Below are 18,593 nucleotides of genomic sequence, written 5' to 3' on the forward strand. Positions count from 1 at the left end.
CACATCAAGCACAGGATTTCAATTCATCGTGCGGTTGTTTTCTGAGTGAACATTGCCATCAGGTGGCCGGACTGAAGTGGTTTAGTCTGAAGCCTTTTAAATAAACCAATAAATACAATTATAATAGTCATACAAAATAGAAGACGCACTAATCTCCCATAAAAGGAGCTGTGTCTTATTATCCAGTGTAGGGATAATATATTTTGTTGATTAGGGGTCACTGGATATTCTGGATATTCATATAAATATTCATATAAAGTAGAAGCACCAAAATGAAATCAAACGAGGTGCGTCTTAAAGGCACCCAGTGCAACTTTCGAGGCTTAAAAATAAACATTCAATTTCTAGTCTTTTTTACACGTAGTAAGTTTCAATAACTCCATACCATTACATATCGACATTCAAGGAGCAAAGATGAGACGTCGTTGTGTGGTGAGAACTGATACAAAATCGATAACAACAACAATGCCGCCATTTTCTTTATTTTTTGTAACCTACAATAAATAAAGCAGGCTTCCAGTCAATGGAAAAATGGCTTCTCCCCACCGGCGATTGTTGTTGTTTACGATTTTCTATCAGTTCTCACCACACAACGACGTCTCATCTTTGCTCCTTGAATGTCGATATGTAATGGTATGGAGTTATTGAAACTTACTACGTGTAAAAAAGACTAGAAATTGAATGTTTATTTTTCATTGAATGTTTACATAAAGTTGCACTGGGTGCCTTTAAGGCGCGTTCACGGTCCTGGTGATAACGAGACGCCTCGTCAGTGATGACACTCACACTTACGCATGTTCCGTGACAGCGACCGTTCATGTGCACAAATCACAAATCTATTCACAGCAGGTTTTTTATATCCGATAAAAACTATTAAGAACTAAACAGATCATTGGTGTAGTCCTAATATATGGTTAGGCGTTAGTGGGTCCCTTGACATGGCAGCTATTGCTAAAAACTGTAATTATTATTTATTCAAATATTTATGCAAAATTAAGTAAACATTAGCGATCAAAACAGGTTAACTTGGTGAGACCAATCTAGTGAAATCGTTGTTTTATATTTTCTTAATAATATGAGCAATCAGCACGATGGTTATTAAAATAATGGTTTTGTGTCATTCAAACAGTAATTGATTGAGTGTCCCTAACTTAAGGGTTTCAGTTAGGGGCCGTGGTACAGCGGGAGCGCTCGGAGGAGATGCCCGCCCACCACTGACGACACTGGGGGGACGGGGTCCGACAGAGCCGCTGGATCCAGAGTGAATATCCAACTAAAACCAACTTCCCACTGTATTAAACCTACAAAATGGTGGCACATATGTGATTTAATAACATCACCAATCTTACATGTTGCGACCAAGACCATCCATCAGCTTTGTTCCTTGTTCTGAAATGTATTCAGCAAACAACATCACAATAAAGCCAAACTCCCAGATATTGCTTTCAAAGAGGTTTATTGAAATAAATATTTGGAAATTATATAAAGGTAAAATTCATAATTAGACAATGGGAATCCACACACCCATATATTGCTTTCAAAGAGGTTTATTGAAATAAATATTTGGAAATTCTATAAAGTTCAAATTGATAATGCCATTAGACAGTCAATCCCTCCTCCTTCTTCAACATTGTGATGAGTGATGCATCATCTTCGTCTAAACCTCACTGGCCTGGCCTGCTCAACTCTTCATCACAGCTGGGATGATGTGGTGTTGAGCTGGGAAACCTGCTCACCCCTCCATCACAGTTGATGATGGGGTAAGGAGGTGGGGAACACTCTACCACAAGGGTGCAGTAATCAACCATTCATCATTATTTGTTACTGCAGTAATATGCGTTAACTAACAATCAGCTAACAATTAACTGATAGTTATTGCAGTAAAATGCATTCCACTTTGTTCACAGTAAACTAATGGGCTAATACAATTTTACTAATGGTGTTCATGTTAACCCAGGCATGACTTTATACATTATTTAATAGGGTTAAGGTAAACCCTACAATTAACTACCCAAGGGGTTAGCCCTAACCCAATTAAATAATGTATCAATTAATACCTTAGTTAACATGAACACCATTAGCTTAGTTAAATAAAAAAGTATATGTTATTAGTAAAGGATTACTAGAGCATTAGTTTACTGTTCAATAACTGTTAGTTAATGCTTATTACTCAATGTTAATTCATGGTTAATTACTGTACTCTTAAAGTTTTAGCCACAGGGATATCTCTGTATATTGAAATAAATGCTTGTCACTGTCATGACTTCAGTCCTATAATTAACTTAATAAGCTCCACCTTTTTCAGCCCTTGGGGTAACCATTTCTGATTTAGGCCTATTAAGGTAAATTAAGAACCGTTTGATTAATCCTCATCTGAAAAGACAGAGTTTACACACGTCCTTCAATCCCAAAATAAAGAAAATAACAAACATAGGTTTGGTGGGTAAGTGTAAATCCGTTTTTTTTTTCAACACCCATTATGTGCTTCAGGCAACATATTATTAACACAGCAGATTTTTAAAATAGGCCAGATGTTGTCATCCCAACCCACACTCCCAGATGTTTGGAGAATGGCACAGCGGGCAGTGAGTGGAGCCCATACTACCTGGGCATTAGACGGAGAAAAGGGATCGCACATATGTCAAATGCTCTCGTATCTAGGTACCAAGCAAAGCCTACACAGCCTAAATCAGCCCCTACCAAAATAAATGGATTCAAGCGCTCCTACACAGTAAATCTTCCAGGACTGTGACACATGCATCACTCTGGTACAGAGCTGAGGCACACAATGAACAGAGAGAATCCACTAGCATCTAGGATTCATTGTTTCCGCCATTATTCACCGTCTCGCTCTTCCATAACCCGGACGTACTATATAAGTTATGTTCATAGGCCTCTTCCGTCACTCGGAAGTGTTCAGTGTTTTACTCTACAGTTTGCAAGCATACAGCGACAAGAAAGAGTGCTGCTTCGTGCGTCTCGCTCTGATGGAGTCAGTGCAGCATGCAGTAAAAAGGTTCATATTAAGTCATGTTTTTCATCACCGTCGCTCTCCTTTCATACCAATCGTTATTTATTACCAATATAATTATTGACATTAATGTTTTTTTTAAGAAATTCAAACAGACTTTATTAAGTGAAATGTTTGTCATCTCTAAAGTGTTCTGCATCTCAAAGCATGCCAAGGAAAGGTATTTCTTCTGTACTGCATAGTGCTGGCTATATGGGTGCCGCAGGATTACCTCTACATTAGTAGACGTGGTTGTTTTTTCATTATGTACAAACAAAGGGAGGACAGAGCGAATCCAGTGTGGTGTAAACAGTAGCAAACCCCATCCAGGTGCTTCAGATATCTACAAATACAGATCTAGGGTGAGTCATAGAAAGGGGGACAGAGCTGAAAAGAGCTCAGGGGAATGGAAGAGCTACTAATATGAGAGGCCGTGTGTGTGTGTGTGTGTGTGTGTGTGTGTGTGTGTGTGTGTGTGTGTGGCCATGTTTATGCATGTGTGAACGCTTGTGTGTGCTTCTATATCACAGAAAAATTAAATCATTGACCAGTGAGTGTGCGTGTGTGCGTACACAAACACACACACACACACACACACACAAATGCCCTTATAACTAAGTGCATGCGGTCACTGAAATAGAGAATCCTAGTAGTAAGCCATCGCATTGAACGAACCCCACTCCCAAACGGATGCAGATCTGCATTTCCCTCTCAGCGCTACGATGCAGGATGCATTACATTACAGAGGCCTGGCTGCTGGAGTCTGAGACACACCATGGGCCACTCAGACCATGCGCTAGAACTGAGGTCAGGGTTCTGGACGTCGAAGATGCGCGAAGTCAGGCCACTGGGGGGACGACTACTAAACTCTGGAGCAGAACACAAGTTCTCACTTCAGTGTTCCACTCACCCTACAGAAAATAGGTTCCATGCGTGTTTTTTTTGGATGTTTCGAAACAGTAAAATCATACTAAGTTAAGATTTGTACCCAGACAATGTGGCATTGTGAAATTATTATTAATCATTGCAGTAGCGAACATGTCTTATAACAGTGGAAGGCCTTTCTAAGATGCCCTGCACACTCCACTAATGGTATCGGTTTTGGATTGGTGCAGCGAAACGGAAGCATGGGTTGACATGAACAGGACGACCAGCGCAGAGTGGAACTCTGCAGCACGAAGGATTTCAGAGGCTCCGTCAGAACTTCACCTGAGTCAAGAATGAGCCCGATGACTCAAGCCAGCTCAGCCTAGCCTTGCAGGGCCCTACTCCTTAAGAAGGGTTTCAAGTGAGATGTATTCAACATAATGACCAGGACCTCAGGCAGAGAGGGGGGGGGGGGCAATATTGAACTTGGGCTAGTGGCAATCGGCAGTCTCATTTTTGGAAATAATGTGTGGCTGCCATGTTGTGGATGGAACAGTCCTCACAACGTTTAGCGTTCCAGGGCGGGGTTGGACCTTTCATAATTAGTTAGGAATCATTAATGTGTGCATTTCAATACTTTTCATTGAATTGTCATGTTCAAATTGAAGTAGGCACAGCAGTAGTACTAGGCTTGATTTGTTGTCATTCAGGATTGTGACGTAGAATCTCAATCTATCCTTTCGCTTGAGGGTGACCTTAATCTGTCCCTGTTTCCTGCCCATAAGTCTCCGTTGGTAGGATGACTTAAAAAGACCAGATGCTCTGAGAATTACGAGAAGCCACATTAGGTGGGAACCTTACAGGAAGCTTTTGTAGGTTATACTATCAACCTTGTTCAACTAATGCCAAATTAAACAGATGCCAAAAACAGCAGTGAACTAAGGTCGATATATAAAGGGCAAAACCTCGAGCCACATCATACAAACATGAGTCAAGAGTCTGCGTTGGCCACCCAGCTGTCGTAACTTCTTCCTTCAACTTCACATCCCAAATGAGCTGTACATGACTTGAAGTGATTTTATCCTTCGTGATTTGACATTGCACTATTTGTAAAGAGTTCTCCTGCTTTGGTTCAACACGCAAACGCACCTTTACAGAGCATTAAGAACAGTGTTAGAAAGTTATTGCGACATTGAGTGTGAGGGTGAATTTATGTGCATTTAGTGCCTCATTAACTCCTTACTCACATCTCACACGATCGCAGTGGGTCTGGGGAAGCTAACAACTCAGAAATCCTGAGGCAGACTTTCCATTGGCTGAGAGTTTCAAGACCGCCCACCTCTGCAAACAGAACTTCTGGTCAGAATGCTTCTGTAACGTTGGAGTGAAAACTCCGGAAAACGTTTGTGCTTGAATTCCAATCACGTTGGTGAGATCCCAGTTAATTGGTCTTCTCGTTATTGGAGCATATGAACGACGGGTGGTGATTCTTACTGACCGCGTACCGACCGAAGATGACCCATAGTGGTAGATTCAAAACTCACCAAGCTTTCATCATGATGAAGATGCTTTGAAAGGATGACGGCTTTACAGATGTACATCTTCAGGAAAGAATTCAACACACAAAAACACTGGGAGGAAAAACAAAGTAACACACAAAGCCCTCACACACTCCACCCTCCAGCGGTGAAGAGCGGAGGGCACGTCCACAAACAGAGCAACAAGTCACATAAATAAATAAATAGACAGCTGAGGCCCGCAAGCAGCAGCAGATACAGACAGTGTTTACAGACACAAATAGGATTTCATAGAGATAATTAGTGAGTAGGTTGATTTGTGATGTTATTATTCTGTCATATTAACCTGTTTCTGCTTACTTCCAGTTTTCTTTACTGTTCAATCGCCAGTGTGTGTTTACCTGTTGGACTTTTTTCCACAACAGAAAGCAGTCCTCGATACAATTCAGAAAATATATACTTTGTCGGGATATTATAATTATTTTTTTAATTTCCCCACCATTCGAAGGGATCCCTATCCATCTAACATGCTATTATTAACTATAGTGTCTTATGTATTGTTGAAGGAGATTTTGGGCGGAAAATAATCCATTTGTGCTTCGTCTAAATGTGGACTTCTATGTACAATCAATTATGAAGAGAGAAAGTGAAGGCATCAGGTTAACTTGTTTTTCTTGTTGGGGTATTTCTTCCAAATGTAAAAAAGCAGGAACAGGTCAGAAGTGGTGCCGTGGCTAACAGAGCTACTTTGCTAATCTCAGATGGCTCTTATCCTATTAATTTCTGTATTTTACAAAGGGCAGAAATTCCAAAAATGGAGACCAAGAAAGGAGACCAAGAAAGGCCTGCATCCATGAGGCAGTTCACCTCAGAGGTCATGGCTTCCCTCGTCTCGTTTGTTCCGCTAGTCTTCTATCTCCAGGAAAACAAAGGCCAGAGATATATTTATAGGCTTGTGTCACAAGCAATAAACAGTTTATAAACTCAGGTATGGAAATTTGACCACATGAAATCAATTGTAATTCAGCAGGGATGTTAGGGGTACTGTACTTCGATACAGAACTCCAAGGAATCGAACGGGGCTCCTGAATACCAAACCCAGGTTTGTGTTGTTGTCCGTGAACTGCTTTCAACATAGTTTCTGATTTAAGAGTTTGTCTCGCCAGCTGGGATGAGCGTCTGTGTCTTGTTATCCAAGACCCTGTCTCAAACTCATATCCATTCCTAGAGAGTATATGTTTTCAAATGAGATCTTGCTACAAGTTACCCCTCCTCTCTTCTCCTCTCTCCAGCTCCCCAGGACTAACTATTGCTTTGAGTTCCTTTCACTTGACGGTTAAAGCTGAAAGCATAAAGAAATCTCTCGCCAACATACAGACATTAGGAAGTCAAAAACATTCATCCCAAAACCAAAAGATGTGTTACACATAAAACATACACTTGTCAGCAGTAAGTACGGTTTTTCCCTGCCAATGCAAAGGAAGATATGATCAGAGCGAGGGAACACACACAAACCCACACACACACACACACAGATGTGCAGAAACAGTTGTAAAACCAAACAGCAAAACTAAGGATCTTTCCCTCTTGAGAGCAGGTCAAGGTCGCTGACCCCCTCTCAGTTTAGAAGCATCTTTCTCCAGTGTTTGCGAGTCGTACGGTACAAACGGGGATACTGGTTCCGTCTTTGTAAGCTGGCAAACTGGTAATATATGATTAATTTATACATGATGAAATCACTCCGGGTTGGGTCTGAAAATAAGATTAAGGACCAATGAAATCTGAGGTAGCAAATTGAACTAGAGTAAAAAATAAGAATGATCGTACAACCGTTATAATGGATGAATGAAACCCTCAAGATCCAAGCAGGCCAATAAATATTCATAACAACCACGGACAAACGGCAATCTCTGCATTGGTGCTAACGTTGTACATTATTAGGTGGAGAACATTTGCTGCTAGAAATAATGGTTCAGGTGCTCAGGTCTAAGAGAATGATTAGTTTGCCAGTTTACGAGTTGATGACTAAAAGTTCACTCAGAGTGAGCTGATGAGCTCATGGTTACGATTGGCCGTCTGATCTGTTCTTCAGGAAACGTCCTCATCTTCAGCCTCCAGTACCGACCTAACCCTAACCCTAACCGCCCAAGATGGGTGGGGCCATACATTGTGGGTGGGGCCATACTGGATGGGCGGGGCCATATGGGATAGGCGGGGCCTTACGAGATGGGCGGGGCTATATGGGGTGGGCGGAGCGATCAGCATTCTGTTAGGCCAGCTAACTCTGGAGTTCGCCCAACCAGTGTGCCTTGCTATTCAGATTTTCGGAAGCGCCACGGACATGTAGAGTAGAGAATAATAATAATATTAAGAATATTAATAACAATATTAAGAGTTTCCTCAAGGTTTTCAGTGCAAGACGTAAATGGCTACTTGGTTTGTGTAACTCTGTGCTGTTGTCATGTCTTCTTGTTGAATCATCCAACACTGGACACAGCAGTAAAGGGATTGGTTTACAGGTTCGGAGTCACTGGAGTCAGACCTCTGGACGGTCCGGACAACATAAAAAAGAGGATGTCAGAGGAGGTCCTCTTAGGCTTAGTTTGTGTTTTTTGGTTAAAGTTGTGTAATTGTACCAATGTTTGAAAGTGTACAAAGTTCCAGAGACTTAGGAGAGGATTGTGTGTGTGTTCGTGTGTGTGTGTGTGTGTGTGTGTGTGTGTGTGTGTGTGTGTGTGTGTGTGTGTGTGTGTGTGTGTGTGTGTGTGTGTGTGTGTGTGTGTGTGTGTGTGTGTGTGTGTGCGTGTGTATGCTTGTGTGTTTGTGTAGGATCCCACATGTCGACCTCGGTCTAGTCTGTCTCAGTCGCCATGCGCAGGGGGGGGGGGGGTCCCCAACCAGCCTTTCCTCGTGTCTTGGGTGGGCTGTAGAGGGGGGGTGAGGAGGCTCTCAGAGTCCTCCATGTTGTCCTGCTCATCAGAAGGGCCCCGAGAAATGGAAGAAAGACCCCAGAGGGGGGTCCCTCTGAGACCAGACCCTCTGTCCCCTCAGAGCCTCCTCCCCCTTCCCCCCTCGTCCGTCTCCCCCCAGGGGTCCGTCCAGGCCCCTCACCTCCACCCAGGTCTCCGGTCCGCCCCCCCTCCCGACCCGGCCCTCCGTCCCCTCAGCTCCCTCCCGGGTCGGAGCCGTGTCTCTGTGGGGTCCGTGAGTCCAGGGGGGTCTGCGGCTCCTGGAGGGACCGCCTCCGCTGCGCCTCTAGGTCCAGGAGGCCCCCCCTCCCCGGGCTGAGGTCGAAGCCTGAACCCCGGGAGGCCTGGTTCCCAAAATCCAAGTCCAGGATGGGTCTCAGAGCCGGACCCAGGTCCATCCCGGCCCCCGGGACGAGGCCCGTGGCGCTCCCCAGTCCTAGGTCCATCTCCAGGTCCTGATCCAGACCCGAGCCGGGACCGCGTCCAGGACCAGGGGCGCCTTGGGTGTGCAGGGCCTCTAAAGGGTTTCTGGGAAACCCCAGTAGGTCCTGGGGGTCTAGGATCTGTGGAAGGAGAAAGGTTCTATGAGTCAGAGGGACTTCAGGAGGTTCTATGAGTCAGAGGGACTTGAGAAGGTTCTATGAGTCAGAGGGACTTGAGGAGGTTCTATGAGTCAGAGGGACTTGAGGAGGTTCTATGAGTCAGTGGGGACTTGAGAAAGTTCTATGAGTCAGAGGGACTTGAGAAGGTTCTCTGAGTCAGAGGGACTTGAGAAGGTTCTCTTTATACGAGTCAGAGGGACTTGAGAAGGTTCTCTTTGTATGAGTCAGAGGGACTAGAGGAGGTTCTCTGAGTCAGAGGGTCTTAAGAAGGTTCTCTATACGAGTCAGAGGGACTTGAGAAGGTTCTGTGAGTCAGCGGGTCTTGAGAAGAATACATGAGTCAGAAGGACTTGAGGAGGTTCTCTCAGTCTGAGGGACTTGAGAAGGTTCCTTCTATGTGAGTCAGAGGGACTTGGGAAGGTTCTCTCTATATTTTTCAGAGGGACTTGAGAAGGTTCCCTCTATATGTGTCAGAAGGACTTGGGAAGGTTCTCTTTGTATGAGTCAGAGGGACTTGAGAAGGTTCTCTCTATATGTGTCCGAGGGACTTGAGCGGGTTCTCTGAGTCAGAGGGACTTGAGAAGGTTCTCTGAGTCAGAGGGACTTAAGCAGGTTCTCTCTAAACGAGTTAAAGGGTCTTGGGGAAGCCGTGACCCTGGTGGAGATCCGTCGGATGCCTTCCTCTGAGTTCTATGTGACACATCGTTTCAGAGAGAACTGGTCTGGTCGTACCGGTTCCTTGACCAGTTGGCTGGTGGTCTAGACTCACCAAGGGGAGCTTTACCTGAGAGAGGGAGGTCAGGGCCTCGGCCCCCACAGGCAGGACCAGTCTCTCTCCTGGACCTAGACCCGGTCCCGGACCGGGGTATGAGGAAGCCTGATGAAGGGGTGAACACATCATTCATGCGTTCCTTTGAAGGCTTTCTTTTTGATACGATGGGTTGGAAGGTGTAAAAGGGTAAAGCAGTCATCCTGTTGAAATAGTCAGATTAATGAGCCACTACAGCCAGGGTATCTTTACGCTGTACGTTAGGGCTCATACGACTGTGTCCATATTAAACATCTCTGTTTGTGTGCGCATGTGTGTCTGTGTGTCTGTGTGTGTGTGTGTGTGTGTGTGTGTGTGTGTGTGTGTGTGTGTGTGTGTGTGTGTGTGTGTGTGTGTGTGTGTGTGTGTGTGTGTGTGTGTGTGTGTGTGTGTGTGTGTATTAACCTGCGGGGGGCAGGGGGTCACGGTGCTGTAGGCGGGGGGCACCAGGGCCATCTGTCTCTGCAGCAGCTGCATGATGGCTCCGATGTCGGTGGACATGCGGCTCTCCAACCTGACAAACACACGGCATCTCTCACATCATCTCTGGGGCACCGCTTCAGGAGACACGAGGAGGGGGACGCAGAGGAACCGTCTCAGAGCGCGGTCCTCTCCAGCCCTCCCGTCTCTGAGACCGACCCTGAGGAACCGTCTCAGAACACGGTCCTCTTTAGCCCTCCCGTCTCGGGAGGGCTAAAGAGGACCGTGTTCTGAGACGGTTCCTCAGGGTCGGAGACCGACCGGCCTGACTGCCCAGCCCTGGAACCTCAGGTCTCGTCTGAAGAGCTCCTCAACGTGTTCCTCATGGAAGGTTCTCTACTTTGTAGAGAACCCAACGAAAAACATGGAAGAGCCTCAAATCGCCGATGGCGGTCACCTCATCACCTACTGCCCATGAGCGGGACTCCCTTCTTAGTGTAATGATTGTTTTCAATGTAAAAAGAAAGGTTTCCTGACGATTGTTGAGCTGCCTCTGCAGCAGGTCTGGAGGGGTCTCCAGGGGGGTCCCTAGTGGGGTCTCCAGGGGGGTCTCCCTACCTGTTGAGCTGCCTCTGCAGCAGGTCCAGGCGTGACTCCAGGTCGGAGCGCTGCTGGCGGTTCAGCCCGCGGAGGGGGGCGCTGGCCCGGGGCGGGGAGGGCAAGCTGCACCGCGGGACCTCCTGGTACTGGGGGCTGGTCCGGGTCTCCCCCCAGAAGCTGAAGATGTTGGACACGCCCGAGAACGCTCCTGGAGGGGGGCGGAGAGAAGGAGGTGCGCGGAGGGGGATGATTCAAACTTTGGCCAAATTGTGATATCTAATCCAACCTAACCTAACCTAACTCTCCCAATGCTGCTGATGCACTGAGCCTCGTTGTCTCTATCCTCAGCCAATCAGAGTGCTCTTTACAGGGCTTTTTTGCTTTATATCTGTCATCTATTTGACTCTAAATACAAGATGAACCCCTTAAAATATAACTTAATATATAGGCTGACGATATCGAACCACCATGGGTCCCGGTAAATCATCTTCTCGTGAGGCACAAAGTCAGACTACAAGGAGTACAGAGAAACTCTTGCATCAGTGGAAGAAAGCCAACTTCCTAGTACTGAGTCATCATCATGATGAGTTTTCTATCTGATGTGTAGTCCAGTGTATCTGTATCTGGTGTGTTATGTATTATTGGTGTCTACCTGACAGTGTATCAGGGTGTGTGTACTGTGTTATGCGGGTCTACCTGACAGTGTATCAGGGTGTGTGTATGGTATTATGGGGGTCTACCTGACAGTGTATCAGGGTGTGTGTACTGTAATATGGGGGTCTACCTGACAGCGTATCAGGGTGTGTGTACTGTATTATGGGGGTGTACCTGAGAGGGCATTGCAGGTGTTCCCCGTCTTGGCGTCTCCGTCGGGGACCTGGCTGAAGCTCAGCGGGGGGGCCTGGGCCTGCAGGGGGTCCAGCAGGGTGGACCCGGGGGCCGGGGAGACCCCAGCAGGGTCCTCACCCTGTGTCAGAGCAGAGCCTCGTTAGCACACACCTCGTTAGGTCACACCTCGTTAGCCCACACTCGTTAGTGGTCTGCTGTCTCAGCACCACGCTCAGACGACAGGAGCTAACAACAGGAGCAGTGTTTACTGGCCTGGGGTGGGCTTCTGCAGCGAACACGGTGAAGGATGTCTTAGGAAATGTACAATCTGGTGGAGGACTACCGGCAAGGAGTCGAGCCAAATCCATCTGAATGCAAGCCAACATCTTAACAGAGTTTAAATGTTTTGAACAGCGGGGATAAAAGTGAGGCCTGCTAATGGCCGCGGACAAAGCTGTGACTGTCACAAAGAACCAACTTCACTATTGCGTTGTCTGTTGCATGATTGTAATTATTGTAAAGGAATGGTGATGAGTGTATAATTGAATGAGTGATGAGTGAATGGGTGATGAGGGAAGAGTGAACGAGTGAACTAGTAAACGGGTGAGAAGTGAAGAGTGAATGAGTGAATGATTGATGAGTGAACGAGCAATGAGTGAACGACTGAACGGATGCATGGGTGATGAGTGAATGGTGAGGATGAATGCGTGATGAGTGAACGGGTGAACGAGTGCGGTAGGAGCAGGGAGGGGGGTGACCTCGTCTCCGCTGGTGGGGGAGGACAGGGAGCTGCGATGCCCGTCCCAACTCGGCTTCAGGCCCTCCTCTGCCTTCTGGCACCCCGCCGCCGACCTCCTCCTCCGCCGCACGGCCTTCTGGGACTTCTTGATCTCGCCGGCGTCCGCGTGGTCTGGAGGCGGAGGGGAAGAGTGGAGGATGAGCGGGCTTCAAGGAACCCTAACCTTAATCGGGAGCATTAGGGCCGGCATGTGGCTCAGGAGGTAGAGCGCATCGGCTGGTAACCAGAAGGTTGCTAGTTCGATCCCCGGCTCCTCCTAGAGTGTCGGGGTGTCCCTGACTGCTCCTGACGAGCTGGCTGTCACCTTGCGTGGCTGACACCGCCGTCCGTGTGTGTGAATGTGTGCATCAATGGGTGAATGTTAGGCAATATTGTAAAGCGCTCTCAGTGGCCACGGGTTAGAATATTGCTGCATCAATGCAGTCCATTACCATTACTGAAGCTTGAGCGTTTTCTTCATGAAGGCCAGCGCTGATACGTGTTAAGAACACAGACAGTCCAATGGGGGGGGCCGTCGATCGTTTAGCCGTCGTTAAAGAAAGACGAAAGGCTTGCGTGCCTGTTTACCTTTTTCGGTGCGCCGTCTGAAAGACAGCTTACGCCGCCGGAGTTTGTTGAAACCACCGCCGTCCGAGTCGTCGCTGGTGGGCGAGCCGGGGATCATGTTGGTCTGTGAAGAGATCGGGTATCAGAGGTCCCTTCTACGGTCACTTACTCAGAGCTGACCAGACTCACTGCACGAGGTGAACCCAGGGCCGCATCAACATCGCTCTTTCTAACCGCTGCTTTGCTCTTCTGAGGCCACAACATCATATTTACATTACGCTTTTATCCAAAGTGCCTTACGTAAGTACATTTGCCAGAAGACAGAGAAACAATAATATATCGCTTTCGGTACACTAAGGATGTTCTTAGAAACAAGTGCCAAGCACTAATAATCGCCAGGTTAACCCATTCCCCGTACACAACACAGATAGCTAGGATTACACGCTACACAAGTGCTATTTTTAATTGCAAGGACGTTTAACATACAATGAGTGTGTGCATTAAGTGCCAGGACGTACAACACACAATAAGTGCATACGTTAAGTGCCAGGACGTACAACACACAATAAGTGCATACGTTAAGTGCCAGGACGTACAACAGACAATTAGTGAGTACAATAAGTGCCAGGACGTACAACACACAATAATTGCGTACATTAAGTGCCAGGACGTACAACACACAATAAGTGCGTACATTAAGTGCCAGGACATCTAAATAAACCCAAGAGGCCGTGGCGCAGGGCGGGGCACCTACGTCTCGCAGGTTGAAGGTGATCTCCAGGTTCCCCCAGAAGTGCTCGGAGAACTCGGGGTACATGTCCAGCACCTCCTGAACGTCCTCTCGCAGGATCTTGTGGAGGTCGCAGTAGGTCAGGGCGCGCACGTCCGCGTTGGACTTGCCGGGCCGCGCGTACAGGTTGATGGGCTCGCCGAAGATGTCGTTCTTCCCTGAAGGGGCCGAGAGGGACGGAAGAGGTTTGAGTTTCCAGGAGAGCACTGCACTGGGTCTCACAGCTGGAGACCCAGTCATAAGGCTGACCCCAGAACAGATTTCGTATTAAAGAAGTCTCGGGGAAGTCTGGCTTTACAAATACTACACTGCTGGAGAGTACAGTAATTCCTTACACAAACGGTGCATTGGGTAAGAACTAAATGGGTGCAAATGGTCATTTGGTTGAGGCCCACATCTTCAACATCGATGCATTGACAAAGGATTCGGTTTCACAGGACAAGCCGTGACACGTCACGCATTATCATCAACATGCATCAAGTCGTCTTGACGGTGCCCTTCCTCCCCAGCGGAGGGCGCCATTGGACCGAGAGGAAACTATCCACAGGAGAATCACCTGGGCAGCACCGCCCGACATCGCAGATGAACCACCACCCCTCTCCACCGGACCTCCTCCACCATCACCCCCCTCACCCAGGATGGCCACCACCACGTCGCCCCGAAGGATCTCGATGGACCCCCGGGAGATGAAGTAGAGGGCGTTGAGCACGTCGCCGGCGTGCACCAGGGTGTCGCCGGGCGGCGCGTGCGTGGTCTTGAACTTCATGGCGAGCGCGCGCAGGCAGCCCTTGGTGGAGCCCTGGAAGGCCTTGCAGTTCTGCAGCAGCGTGCGGTTCAGGTGCAGACAGATGTCCGCCTGCAGGCACTCGGGGAAACCCTTCAGCACCTGGGGGCGGGGAGAGGGGAGAGGGGGGAGGGGAGAGGAGAGGAGAGCGGGGGGAGGGAGAGGGGGGAGGAGGGAGGAGGGAGGGGAGAGGGGAGAGGGGGAGGGGAGAGGAGAGGAGAGCGGGGGGAGGGGAGAGGGGAGAGGGGGGAGGAGGGAGGGGAGAGGGAGAGGGGGGAGGGGGGAAGGGAGAGGAGAGCGGGGGGAGGGGAGAGGAGAGGAGAGCGGGGGAGGGGAGAGGGGGGAGGAGGGAGGGGAGAGGGGGGAGGGAGGGGAGAGGGGAGAGGGGGGAGGAGGGAGGGGAGAGGGGAGAGGGGAGAGGGGAGAGGGGGGAGGGGAGAGGGGAGAGGAGGAGGGGAGAGGAGGGAGGGGAGAGGAGAGCGGGGGGAGGGGAGAGGAGGGAGGGGAGAGGAGAGCGGGGGAGGGGAGAGGGGAGAAGGGGGAGGAGGGAGGGGAGAGGGGAGAGGGGGGAGGGGAGAGGAGAGAGGGGGGAAGGGAGAGGAGAGCGGGGGAGGGGAGAGGGGAGGGGGGAGAGGAGAGAGGGGACAGGGGAGAGGAGAGAGGGGAGAGGGGGGAGGAGGGAGGGGAGAGGGGAGAGAGGAGAGGAGAGAGGGGACAGGGGAGAGGAGAGAGGGGAGAGGGGAGAGGAGAGAGGAGAGCGGGGGGAGGGAGAGGGGAGGGGGAGAGGAGAGAGGAGAGAGGGGAGAGGGGACAGGGGAGAGGAGAGAGGAGAGAGGGGACAGGGGAGAGGAGAGAGGGGAGAGGAGAGAGGAGAGAGGAGAGAGGGGACAGGGGAGAGGGGACAGGAGAGAGGGGAGAGGAGAGGGGACTGGTTACTGTATACACTGTATCAATATATCAATGAATCCTTTCATATTAAACTTGTAAACAACCAAATAATTCCCTTTTTTATAATTTACATATTAACATATGTGCATGTATGGGTAATATATATATATATATTTTGTGATTACTTTTTGTTGATTTTCCCTTATTTCTTTCTCCTTTTTTACCCATCTTAAAGAGTAATGGGTCGTGGAAGGTACCATTAAAACTCAACTCTCACAATAAAGATAATTAATAACTATGTGAGAGCAGCCTGATGTTTGAGAAAGAGCCAGGGCCAATCAGGAGCCTCAATAACAGGTTTCACCGTCATTCCTTTACTTCAATAGCAGAGACCATAAGGGATTCAAAAACAAGTATTTCGATCTTTATAAGGTAGTGCTAGCATGCAAGCAACTTCAGACGCTCATAACAATGAATAATTGGTGCAAAAATGAACACGTCTCAGCATAAATAACTTTTAGTCAACAACACCATAACTACAAGAGCCATGTATCCCTCTCTGTCTGTTTCTCTGTCTGAGAGAGGGTGAGAGGGTGAGAGGGTGAGAGAGAGAGAGAGAGAGAGAGAGAGAGAGAGAGAGAGAGAGAGAGAGAGAGAGAGAGAGAGAGAGAGAGAGAGAGACTATACCAACTCACTGAGAGAGAGAGATAAGAGAGGGTGGAAGAGGGAGAGAGAGGGAGAGAGAGAGAGAGAGAGAGAGAGAGAGAGAGAGAGAGAGAGAGAGAAACAGAAAGAGAAAGCCGAGAGAGAGATGAAGAGAGAGAGATGAAGAGAGATGCAGAGAAACAGAGAGAGAGAGGCACAGAGAGAGTGTGAGAGAGAGAGAGAGAGAGAGAGAGAGAGAGAGAGAGAGAGAGAGAGAGAGAGAGAGAGAGAGAGAGAGAGAGAGAGAGAGAGAGAGAGAGAGAGAGAGAGAGAGAGAGAGAGAGAGAGAGAGTACAGAGAGAGTACAGAGAGAGTACAGAGAGAGTGAGCGACAGTAAGACGTGTTCCGGTCCTGGTTCACCGGCCGGTCCCGGGTCGACCACTGTGGCACTCACGGCGTTCATGTCGATGCCGTTGGTGTAGGACCAGGCGTGCTGGAAGTACTCCTCCAGCCGCTGCCTCAGAGGGTTGGGGATCTGGTGGAAGCGGATGAACTCCCGGACGCGCAGCATCTGGGTGTGGTAGCGCGCCGTGCCCGAGTACAGCCGCTGGATGATGGCCGACACGTTGCCGAAGATGCTGGCGTACATCAGGGCTGGAGGGTGGGTGGAGGAGGGCGGAGGGGGGGGTCAGCGTGACCGTGGTGATGGAGACGATGAAACAGGGCAGATGATGGGGGGGAAGGATGTATGGACGACCTTTAACCTCTGCTAGTTCCCCTCACCATCACAGCAACATAACACAGAGGCTGTTTTGTGCGACCGAAGTTATTCCCCCCTCTCGCTTGCAACGAGGTAATGCTCTTAGGGCTGGGGATTGCAGGTACCTCACAATTAAATTAAATTTGGTTCTTTAGGTCTCGAATCGATTCGATATCGATTCGATTTTATATTGATCCAATTGCTTCGATATCGATTCAATAATACGTGCAGATGACAAAAATACCTAAACATTATTTAGAATTAACCATTTCAAAATGAATTAACCATTTCATTGTGCTTTAACTAGCAAAAAAGGAATACACCATTGTATAGTATTGTTCCTGAGCAAAACTTGCAGCATAAAAGTAATAATCATAACATTGACAAATGTAAAAGGGCTTGTACATTTAGGCATACTCGCTTCTAGATTACAATGACTGAGTATGCTTCTTTTTTTTAAAACATTTTTTTTAATGGAAATAATCGATTTCAAAATAAATCTGAATCGGAATTTAATTGAGAACAAATAAATTGTTGCGCATTGATGAATCAATATTTTTACCCAGCCCTAAATGCTCTCGAGGAGCTGTTTTCCTCAACTGCGCAAGCGCAGTTAATATCTACGCATGTGAAATAATCTAATACGCCCGATTGCATGTTTTATCACATTGTTGCTTTATGGCACTAATGTGTCGCCATACCTACCCAGTGCATCGGGCATCAACTGCTTTTCCAAAATAGTTCTCTTTACGGTTATTAATGTTTTATTACTGCAGTTACGGAGAACGGAGGAAATTACTTCATGGTGACATGGGTATAATTAATGACCCAATTAAATCAGAGGTTATTACATTGTGTTGCTGATATCACTGAAACTAATGTGCTGCAATCTTTTTCCATGATGTGTACCATGATAGCTTGATATGATTGATTTTTCCACCGCCAAAGGGAGACGCCTCGATGTAAATCAGAACTTGATGAATTAAGAGCCATGAGAAGATGAAGTAATTATACGAAAAGGTTGGTAAGTAACCCACGAGAGACAGTCAGTAAGAACCAGGCTGAAGGACAAACATTGTGGTTGAAACTCCATGAGAGACAGAAGGTATAAAGCAGGCTGAAGTACTTCCATCCTGGTCCACAGAGAGAGGATGAGTGAGTGAATGACCACCCCCCACCTGGAAGTCTCCCCATCACCCTCCCCTCCTCCCCCTTCTCTGCACCTCCGTCTCTAACTCTGTCACCTGCATTACAGGTCCTCTCCAACCTCCCTCACCTCCTCCCTCATCTCCTCTCTGCTCCTCTCACCTCCTCTCTGCTCCTCTCACCTCCTCGCTGCCCCCCTTCAGCGTGTGTGAGGGTAGGACTTACATCCTGGTCCATACCCAAACCAGGGGGTATGGGCCAGGCTAAAAGACTTACATCCTGGCCCATACCCAAACCCAGGGGGTATGGGCCAGGCTAAAAGACTTACATCCGATGAGCATGACGCAGATGGAGAAGATCTTCTCAGAGTTGGTGTTTGGCGACACGTTCCCGAAGCCCACGCTGGTCAGAGAGCTGAAGGTGAAGTAGAGCGCTGTCACGTACTTATCCTTGATGGACGGACCAGAGCCTAGAGAGAGAGAGAGAGAGAGAGAGAGAGAGAGAGAGAGAGAGAGAGAGAGAGCGAGAGACGGAGAGAGAAAGGGATGGAAAAAGAGGGAGAGAGAGAGAGAGAGAGAGAGGGAGAGTGAGTGAGTGTGTAGTTTGAGTAACT

At 48.1% G+C, this 18,593-nt stretch overlaps 1 protein-coding gene and 1 long non-coding RNA gene across 2 annotated transcripts in view; both read right to left on the reverse strand.

Annotated features, from left to right (window-relative positions):
• Positions 1–1,439: 1,439 nt before the first annotated feature.
• On the reverse strand, positions 1,440–4,451 carry LOC132452297 (uncharacterized). The gene is made up of 2 exons (XR_009524288.1): positions 1,778–4,451; positions 1,440–1,728 (listed from the first exon to the last, which is right to left on the reverse strand). It is a non-coding gene; the product is annotated as an uncharacterized LOC132452297 (long non-coding RNA).
• Positions 4,452–5,458: 1,007 nt separating this feature from the next.
• The window catches only part of kcnh2b (potassium voltage-gated channel, subfamily H (eag-related), member 2b), a 41,803-nt gene continuing 28,668 nt past the window's right edge, over positions 5,459–18,593 (reverse strand). The window contains exons 9-19 of the mRNA XM_060045782.1: positions 18,309–18,449; positions 16,529–16,728; positions 14,390–14,642; positions 13,721–13,914; positions 12,988–13,090; positions 12,380–12,531; positions 11,622–11,760; positions 10,812–11,001; positions 10,179–10,287; positions 9,750–9,842; positions 5,459–8,926 (exon numbers count right to left, since the gene is read on the reverse strand). Coding sequence (XP_059901765.1) covers positions 8,558–8,926; positions 9,750–9,842; positions 10,179–10,287; positions 10,812–11,001; positions 11,622–11,760; positions 12,380–12,531; positions 12,988–13,090; positions 13,721–13,914; positions 14,390–14,642; positions 16,529–16,728; positions 18,309–18,449 — 1,943 coding nt within the window. The 3' untranslated portion in view covers positions 5,459–8,557. The remainder of the gene's footprint in view (positions 8,927–9,749; positions 9,843–10,178; positions 10,288–10,811; positions 11,002–11,621; positions 11,761–12,379; positions 12,532–12,987; positions 13,091–13,720; positions 13,915–14,389; positions 14,643–16,528; positions 16,729–18,308; positions 18,450–18,593) is intronic.

The sequence above is a fragment of the Gadus macrocephalus genome, chromosome 23 (genome assembly GCF_031168955.1).
Source record: "Gadus macrocephalus chromosome 23, ASM3116895v1".
Classification (NCBI taxonomy): Eukaryota; Metazoa; Chordata; class Actinopteri; order Gadiformes; family Gadidae; genus Gadus; species Gadus macrocephalus.